General features: G+C 26.4%; 1 protein-coding gene across 1 annotated transcript in view; it reads left to right on the top strand.

The window, feature by feature from the left end:
* The first annotated feature begins 465 nt into the window (after nt 1-465).
* LOC101237408 (piRNA biogenesis protein EXD1) overlaps nt 466-10,755 on the top strand; it is a 36,435-nt gene continuing 26,145 nt past the window's right edge. Inside the window, exons 1-2 of the mRNA XM_065814017.1 lie at nt 466-643; nt 829-903. Of these exons, the coding sequence (XP_065670089.1) occupies nt 532-643; nt 829-903 (187 nt within the window). The 5' untranslated portion in view covers nt 466-531. The remainder of the gene's footprint in view (nt 644-828; nt 904-10,755) is intronic.

Below are 10,755 nucleotides of genomic sequence, written 5' to 3'. Positions count from 1 at the left end.
TTGTTTTAACATAATCACTACTTTTAAGTAATTTAAGAACACGAGAGTGTATTAAAAGTTACATAATTTTGATTTTTGAATGATTGCCTCAGAATTACAATTTTAATGTAAATAAAGATAAAAAAATTTTAAACTGAGTTATGTCAAAAACTTACAACTATTTTACAGTTGTAATTTTTTAATATATATATATATATATATATATATATATATATATATATATATATATATATATATATATATATATATATATATATATATATATATATATATATATAATATTATTATATTACTAATAAACTTCTTGTAAAGCAAAAACTCATTGTTTTATGTAATTTAAAACAAATTTATGCATTGTAAAAAAGGTTTTATTGAATAATGTATGATAATAAAAAATAAAAATATTTGAAAAAAACTAAACAGTTATTATTTTGAAGGATCAAAAAGAAAAGATAAAAATTTATTTAAAGTCCTTATTTTTATACAAATACATTTTTAAACAGAATTTATTTATATAAAAGAAAGTCAAAAATGGATATGCATATAGGAGCACTCATACAAATTACAACAATCAATGATGAAGTTTACGAAGGTGTTGTTCAAACCATTTCAGTTGATGAAAAAAAAATTATCATTAAAAAAGGTTTAGTACTTTTATAGCTCTGATATATATATTCTAATTTTTCTGAGAAAAAACAATAGACAAACTTAATCTAGTAGTTTAAATAAAATGACAAATAATTGAATTTAGAAAAAGTAGCTGAATTCAATCAAAACTTTCATTACACAATTAAAAGATTGTTATAATTTAAAGATTGATATTTTTAGTTAAAAATTGCAATACTGGAGAAGTCTATGAAAGAGAAGTACACCTATTTGGTGATCAAATTACTGATTTAAAAAGTACTACTTTTTTACTCTATGTATTTTTAAATTAAAGCAATAAGTTATATAGTTTTTAAAATAGCTTTTAAAAAATAATTGTATTTTTTAATAAAGATTATTATTATTATAAGCTGAAACTAAATAATAAATAAACAATTTAGTTACAAAACTGCTTTCAATGTGATAAATGTCTGTCTTTTATAATTAAACATTTAAAGTATAAATATACAAAATAAAAAGTAGTTAAATTGTGAAATTTTTTTTGCCTGATATATCGTCATCAATCAACCAGACAAATTTTTAATTAAAATATAGCAAATCTTTGAATATGTATCTTGTATAATATAAAATAACAAAAGAAATCAAATAGAAAAAAAGTGAATATTCAAAAATATAAAAAAAAGTATGTTGGGGAGACCAAAACTTTAAAAGGGGAGACAGAAACTTTAAAGTGAGAGTAAAAAGTTCTCAAATATTTAAATAAAGTTAATTATTTAAGAAAATTAAAAAAAAATTAAATTGTAATAGAAATTAAGTAAGTTTTGTATTTTTAGATGTAGGGAGTTTAATTCCTTATTTTTTTAAATTCTCTCTCAACCCTTAACTCTGAAAAGCAAACCTTCTTGAATATTCACAGAGGTGTATTGTGGGTTTAACCTTGAACACCTTTACTGTGAGGCAAGAGTTCTACCCCTAGAAAGTAGTTTAAAACATTCAAAATAAGCTATAGTGTCTACATAGTGTTTAATTGTATTTTATTCATCTTTTTTTTTAATTCATTTTTTTTATTACTTTTTTTTATTTAAATTGTTCTATTTTTATTAATATTTTTTAAATCAAGTTTAAAATATTAATAAAAATAAAAATAAATTTTTATTTTTATTAATATTTTATTATTTAAATTGTATTTTATTCATTATTTTATTTTTATTATTCAAGTTGTATTTTATTCATTATATAATTTTTAATATTTAAATTGTATTTTAGTCATTATTTTATTTTTATTATTGTATTTTATTTATTTTATAACTGTATTTTATTTATCTTTTTTTTTATTCATCTTTCTATTTTATTCATGTTCTGCTGCCTTGTAGAATATGCTTTTTTTAGACAAAGGCTAGGAGATGCCAACTCTGATTTAACACACCTACTGCCTTGGGGTTTTTGGTTAAGTAAAGCCTACAGATGGTGTCTTGATAAAAATACTCATCTTGGGCAGACTTAAGAGGAAAACAGATTCCATCTGTTGACCAGCTTCGCACCCCTTCTTCATCAATTTTTTTTTTTTTTGTTGATTCACCTCCCCAAGGTCGAGAAGGCCACTACAGAGGAGGAGGCTACTTAGTTGTGGTTATAACCCTCTCTCAACTCTATAACTCTGAAACTCAAACCTTGACAAACAAGGCCGCTGCGCGGAGAAGCAAATTGAGCGCGGTACTACCAGGGACGTGGTGGGATCGAACTCGGAACCTCTCAATTATAAAGCGAAATTTTAGGCTGGCAATTTGTAATCAGGCTGGCAGGATATATTTAGATTGTTTCCAGTTTAGGATGTTAAATGCTGGATCTACTTAACTCATTGCATAAGTTTTGCTTGTGTTTCTATTTTATTACTAGGCAACTCATTCTGTTATCTCCTTATGAGGGTACAGCTTTAAATCTCAGGTTTATGGTTCTGAGGCCGACTGGTAGTCAGATTTCCCAAACTCTGTGATAGCTTTCAGAGAGGATGATTCCATCAATAGCTGTAAAAGCATGGAAACTTTTATTCCCTCTCAACAATTCCAAGTCAAGCTTCACTCTTCTCCATGGTGCTGCAATTTCCAATTGTAACCATTACTTCCACATCTATCGTTAAAACATTCTCTAGAAAACAGATGTCTGTTTACTATTGGTAGAAACCACTGTAAAAATGTTTTGTTTAACGTCATCTGTTATTCCTGTTTTGTTTAACGTCATCTGTTATTCCTTCTTTCTTGCATGGCTCAGATTTTGCAATCTGACTCGTCTAACTACCATCCCATTAGACTTCTTCTTATCATAAGCTTTATCTATCTTACTTTCTGATTAACAATATGGTTTTCTATATATATAGCTCTTGACATTTCTAAAGCCTATGATAAAGTTTGACATGGTGGTCTTCATATCAAGTAACATCTTTAGGATTATTGAATCCTTCCTTACCAATTGTAGTATAAAAGTTGTCCTCAATGGATAGCACTCTTCTTCATTTCCTGTAACTTCAAGGGTTCCTCAAAGTTTTATCCTAGGCCCTATACTTTTTTTAATTTACATTAATGATCTCCCAGAAACTCTCACATCTAAGGTGACATCATTGTTTGCTGATGATGCTACCATTTATTCTTGTCTTAATAAGAAGCCAGCACTCTCTGATTGTTGGGAGGGGGAATTTTAGCTTTAAAAGTATTTTACTTCTGTTACATCATAGGACTCTCAGTGGCTGGTGAACTCAGATAAAACTCAATTTTTTTCAGCTTGTTGTTATTCCAACAATCTAGATCTTCCTATTTTTAAAAACTGTGATGTACTCAATGACTCATCAAATGATGACCTTTCTCTTTTAAGCAAGGTATAAAAACTCACCGTAAACATAGTTGGACCTGCCCTTGCAGCCAACCTCCAACCAATATCACATCCTTGTAATGTGGGTAAATCCAAGCAAACAAAAATAACACCAGGAAAATTTTTTTAAAAATCATATCTAAAAGAAACGGACTATGTAATGGATGAGCTTGAGGTATCGCCTGATGAACTTTGGTTTGCTTTTAATATGATAAAACCAAACAAAAGTGCAGGTCTTGATGGTATAAGCCCTAGGGTTGTTAAAGAAGTTTTTGATGTTATTGAATACCCCTTACTTATTATTTTTATTCTTTCATTTAAAAATGGAGTTTTTCCTGACCTTTTGAAACTATCTAGAGTGGTTCCAATATTTAAAGATGGTTATATCTCAATGTTATCTAATTATAGACCTATTTCAATACTCCTATGTTTTTCTAAAATTCTAGAGCGAATAATGTATAATAGGCTTTACAACTATCTCACAACTCACAAAGTTCTAAATAATAATCAGTACGGATTTAGAAAAGGGTACTTGACAGAACATGCAGTAATTAAATTAGTTAAAGAAATATAAAATATATTATATAAAAAAATAAGATTTTTTTATTTAATTTTTTATATTGTCTATGTAAATAAAAAATCTATTACAAGAAATATTTTTTATAAAGAAGGTTTAGTTTAATGAAGTTGTTTGGTTTTCCTTTAAATTTATATTGTTTAATGTGTTTATATAAAAAGATTTTGTGTGTTAATTAACTTTTTTTGTGTTTAAAATTTTTTTATTGGTGTTAGGGCCAATCTATGTTAAATCAGCACAAAAACAAAAAAAATGTAAAAAATTCCTAGTGTACCTGAGTAGAAATTAGGCATAAGTTGTTACAAAAAAGGTACAGGATATATGTAAAGAAGTAGAATCAAATGATCAATACTATTGTCACATTGAATCTGAACAAGAACAATTTGCACTTTTTAATCAAGGCTCAAATCTATAGTGTCAAGCTTAAATTAGTATCCAAACTACAACAATTAGCAGCTGCCGAAATCAAATTATTGAGGCAGAAAGAAACAAAACAAATAAAACTTATAATATTGATCCTACATTGAAAACGATCTTATACACCACTAATTTCTTCAAATGGTTAACATAATTAATGATCTATACTTATGAATGACTTATAAAATAAACTAAAAAATGTGATACCATATTCTTTAAATATACAGATGTTAATACTAACTCCAAAATAATGGTCACTCCTAAAGTCTGCTGAGTTTTTAAATGTATCTACTTAACTTATACAAGTGGGTAGAAAAGCTAAAAAAATTTAATTTTTTATAAACTGACATCAAGAAAAAGAAAGTTGCTTTCCCATAAAACCATTGATCTTGTGATATGGTTCATATCACAAGATATGAACCATATCTTTATATGCTAGGCATATAAAGGTATGGTTCAAATCTTCACAATTGATGCCTAGATTATGAAGATATGAATCATATCTTCATATACTAGGCATCTAAGTCAAGTCCTAGCATATTAAGTCAATGATATTTATACATATATACAGCCTGTAAAGGTTAGAAAATTTTTTTTTCATAAACTGTTGACATAAAAAAAGAAAATTTAAAAACAAGTCCAGATTTTTTTTTTAATATATCCTGCCTAAACCCTGTGTTGATGTAGCAGCACTCCTTGCATGTTCTACCTGTTTTAGTTGTAAGTATACCCTGCTGCTTCAATCCTCAAATAAATCTGTCACTAAAAATAATAATAATAGTAACACAAATGAAATTAAATAATAAAATCATTAAAATTTAAAAACAAAGTTTTGGGAATAAGACAACATGGAAATGTTGAACGAAAGTCAAAGTAATTAAAAGTGACATAATTTATTGTCAAAAAATCATTTTTTACATTCGGTGCTCTCAAAGCCAACATTTTGAAGACTTTGCAGACTTCAAAATCCAGAAAACTTCTGATTATTGTTCAGGATGAGGTGCAAAATTACGAATGAAATAAACCAAAATGTACAGTTTATTCTGTTATTATATACTATAAATCAAATGGTATTTTCTGATGACACTGAGCACGGTGTATACTTAGTACATAAAATACAACAGCTTATTACCAATTACATTTAGGCAAACATTCTACAAGTTAGTAATATTAAAAACTTTTTATATATTAAAAACTTTATTAATCTTTGTTATCACAAGAAAGACTAAAATAATGATGCTAAAAAGATTTTTTTTTTGCTACATGACTCTGTAACTGTGCTTGTGATGACATTGGGGGCGCCGTAAAACAAATAACTGCACAAGCCAGTTTAAAAAGGGCATTAGCTGAACAGTTTTTAGATGTAGATAAGATTTTGTGAAACCAATATTAAATTTTTAATGGTATATTAAACAGAAATAAATGAAGTCCATTTTTATTATTTTAAATGATTATCAATATTCAAAATGACTATTTTATTTCAAACAAGGTTTGTATATATATCATTTAAACAATTTAAAATGTATTCTGCAAAATAGAGTGCTCAATGTTAGTAGAAAATCACTTAACAAATTTTTTTTCCATTTAACACTGTGTTTCATCGATAAAGACATCGGAAATGAATGATCAAATTAAAAAAACTTCAACTTATACTAAAAATTAAATATTTGAAGATGCCCTTAAAAATTTTATGTTTCGATTAAATTTTCAAAACCACTTTTTTTAAGGGCATCTTCAAATATTTGTTTAGAGGAATTGAATACATTTTCATCAGAGGAGTTTTGGTTTAGCCTGTTAATAATTGAAATCGGGATTTGTTTTAGAATTTGGGGTGGATGATATTAATATTAATATACAATAATTCATCATTTGGTTTTCTACAAGCAAAATTTAAAATTATTACACAGGCAAACCAAGAATGTTTATTAAACAAAAAATCAGAATTGATTTCTAAATGCAGGCACGAAAGTAAGTTTCTCCTAAAAACTATAAAAATAAGTGAGCTCAAATAATAATTACATTAAACTCCCATTTTAAAAAAAATACTTTACAAAAATACAAAAGTAATCAATTCTAAAGAATTCTTTTTTTAATAGTGTCAGCATATTCCACAAATGTGTGAAAATTTACAGTAGAAAAGACATTTGTGACTTCCTGTAATTTAATTTTTGATATAAATTGAAGTTTTTTTAATTTGATCATTCATTTCTGACGAGTCTTTATTGATAAAACAGTTTTACGGAAAAACTCTCTGACAACCTTACTGGTTGTCAGAGAGTTTTTCCGTATTTTGTTGACACTCTCCTTTTCGCAATGTTTATATTTTTTGGATTATATAGGAATGATGATTTAAAGTTGTTTATTATAACTGTGTGTTTTACAAGTTAAAAAACTACAATTTATAATGTTTTGGTATTAAATTTTAATACTTTTTGAAATGTATATATAAATATATATATGTATATATATATATATATATATATATATATATATATATATATATATATATATATATATATATATATATATATATATATATATATATATATATATATATATATATATATATATATATATATATATATATATATATATATACATTTGTAATACCAAAAACTTAATGTATATCAGCTCATTATTTTAATTAGAAAGAGTTTAGACTTTAAAGTAAAAAGTAGAACATCAAGTTTTTTATACTCATATGTTTATATTTACTTCATAAAAAAACAAGTCCAAAATATAAAATTTAAAATAACAAAACAAGTCATAAAAAAACATTAAAAAAATATATACATGCATACATACATACAGACATATATATATATATATATATATATATATATATATATATATATATATATATATATATATATATATATATATATATATATATATATATATATATATATATATATATATATATATATATATATGTATATATATATATATATATATGTATATATATATATATGTATATATATATATGTATATATATATATATATATATATATATATATATATATATATATATATATATACATATATATATTTATATATACATTTCAAAAAGTATTAAAATTTAATACCAAAACATTATAAATTGTAGTTTTTTTATTTACTTCATAAAAAAACAAGTCTAAGAAATAGTTATCTAACTAAAGATGATTAAATAATAGTTTGCAACTAGTTTTTTTTAATGAGGTTTACCATGTCTTTCTTAGTAGAATTATTGGACATTAATTCTCTGCTAGCAACTTGACCTTGAATGTAAGTATTTCTTCTGGCCTGACCAAAGACATGGCAAGCACTTTCAGATGTCATTTTTACACATCTTTCAACAGATTGTGTATGAAAAGGCCACATTGTTACTTTCATTGGAGTGTTAATAAACTCTTTAACTGCTTCAGTTGATAAATGGCATGTTAGAGGTTGTTCAGTAATATCACTCCAATCTATAAGTTCAGACAAACTGGTTGCTTCCATAATGATGGCAGGAGTCTTTCGAATCCTAAAAGATCTATCTCCAAATTGAAGTGCCTCATTCCCTGCTCCTCTTATTTTAACTATTTTATCAACTGCTTCTTTTCACTCATCTTCAATTTGACTACAGAGCATACTTTGCAAAACTGATTCAGGGTGAGCATACCATGCTGATCGTTTGAAAGTGGGTAAAATAATGTCAATTACCTCCTGAGTTTGATTTTTTAGTAATTGCATATGTTTAAGTAAGTTTATTGGTCCTTCCACCCAGCACAAATTTACTTTAATGCTAAACCAGTTAGGAATATAGACACCTACTATGTACTCAACAATCATTTTCAATCTATTTAAAAGGTCACCTGTTAACCCATGTTTGGATACCCAGATTCTGCAAAACCTTAAAGCAGTAGTTAGATATCTACTATGACAAACAGGACTGATTTCTAGTAATGCAAGTCTCTTAGGCAGAACTCCAGTTTTTATAGATGTCACAATTTGGTACGCATAGCTCTGATCAGTGCTTAGATCTTTGATAATGTCAGGACTAATGTAGATAAGTGGAGAGTTTTCACACACTTTTAAAAATTCTGGGTTAATTTCAAGGTTGGTAGCATCATTCAATATCTTACCCAGCGGTCCTGACCAATGATTGCTGACTTTAGTAGGACCATCAAGAAACTTAATAAGACTTCTTAACCCTAGTTCCCCAGTGTGCAGATCACATACAATCCATACAAGTTTTTTATTAAGTTTTTTTTCAACCCATTGTATTACTCCTCCTGCCCATCCAGTATTTAAATTAGTACTATCACAACCTATAGCTTCCAATGTCAAATGTAAACATCTTCCTTTAAGCCATTCGATTAAATGATCAGCAATTATCTCTGCAGGTTTTTTTAAATCTGACTCTTCAGGAACAAAATGGAATAGATAATTTCCACCAGGTTCACTGCACACAGTATAATGTTCTTCTTTTATTAAACCTGGGAATTTTCTGCCTTCAACATCAAAGAAAATTTTAGTGTCATCTTTTCTACCATCAAAAAAAATACAACTCAAACCATTATTGTTAAGCTCATTTTGGAGTTTTAAGGTCAACTCTTTTCCAATTTTTTCTTGAGCTCGCTTAACTTTGTTGTGGTCAATAATTAAGCAAGTGTTTCCTTTAGTGATAATTTTAGCATCAATAAGGGCAGCAGTTGCTATTTCTGCAGTTTCTCTTAAACCTGTATGATGCCTTAAGCTTGCTAATGCTATATTTTTTATATTCACTGTGTTATATAATTTACTTTTTTATTTCACTTTTTTCATTTTTGAAATATTAATTTTTATTTTATCATTTGTATCTTCACAGACTTCGTCTGAGTCACTCTTGGGGAAAAAAAATCATTTTCTTGATTAAGAATCTCCTGGTCTGTTTCTTATTTTTTTATTTGTGAAACCTGATTTTCTATTGACAATCGTTTATTTTTTTATTTTGTTTTCGAGTTTCAATATGATCAATGCCAGCTATTTGAAGGATAGCTTTGGTTCCAACTTTTTCTCTTTGATATCTAACAAAGTTCAACTCAAGAAGAGGAATTTTTTTTTCTTTTTTACAAGTACATACAATGTGAGCTTTTCTGTCACAGTTTTCTTCACAATTATTCTCTAAGCAAAAAAGTATTTTACAATTGCATGTAAACAAATCAAAAAGTTTATCAAGTTTTTCAATAAATCTATTTCTTATTGGTGAGGCTACATTGCCATTACTAACTTTAACAGCCAATAACCACAAATCTTATACTTTACATTTGATTCTTCTTTCAGAATTAATAACTGGATTTATAAATTGAGAATTAGCTTTTTTCCACTGTAACAAAATTCCTGGAAAAATGTTTTTTACAAGCTGATCTACAGTATAGTTTCTGTAATTTTTTCACTAATCTCCCTTAAATATAGGCCATACTTGAGAATATCTCTGGAAGTTGGGAGTTCTGATGGAAGAAACTCTGAACTCTTTCCAATCAAATTACTAAGTTGACAAGCTGATTTACTTCTGGTTTTGGTGGTATATGACATTTATATATAATTTTTTTTTAAAAAGATTCAAAAAATTGTTTATGCTCTAAAAAATACTTTACTTTATCTACAAATAAAAAAATAAGACGGAGGCGTTTTACTAATACAGTAATACTTTTAAAAACATTGAGCCATCTTTCTGTAAAATAAATTAATTTTATTTATATAAACTTTTATTATAAATAAATATATACATAAACAATTTTTCGAAATAAATGTTTATATATATATATATATACACACACACACACACACACGCACACACACACACACACACACATACACAAGTTTTTGAAAAGTATTAAAATTTAATAACAAACAAAAATCTACAATTTATAATGCTTTATAAATAAAATGTAAGACACACAGTTCATCATTCCTACATAATCTAAAAATAATATAAACATTGCAAAAAGGAGAGTGTGTATTTAAAACATAATTGTTGTTTACACGTTGTTTGTTAAACTAAATTTTGAAATGCAGGATTTTGCGAACAAAGTTAAATCTTAGTTTACTTCATGGTTTGGTAAATAAATGCGATCTTCTTTGGAGATAACGGCAAACTTCAGTTTCAAGAATAAAAAGTCCAATAAAATTATAGTTTAGGGGTGAAAAAAAGTAGCTTAAAAGATTTTTTTTTCCAAATAAAAAGTATTTTCATGTTTTGCATACTCATTTACAAAAAAAAAATACTAGCCATCATCAAATTTCAAAAAAAAGTGAAAATCCACACGCCCTGTTTTGTTTTATTA

The sequence above is a fragment of the Hydra vulgaris genome, chromosome 12, assembly GCF_038396675.1.
Source record: "Hydra vulgaris chromosome 12, alternate assembly HydraT2T_AEP".
Classification (NCBI taxonomy): domain Eukaryota; kingdom Metazoa; phylum Cnidaria; class Hydrozoa; order Anthoathecata; family Hydridae; genus Hydra; species Hydra vulgaris.
This window is presented reverse-complemented; position numbering and strand designations above follow the sequence as displayed.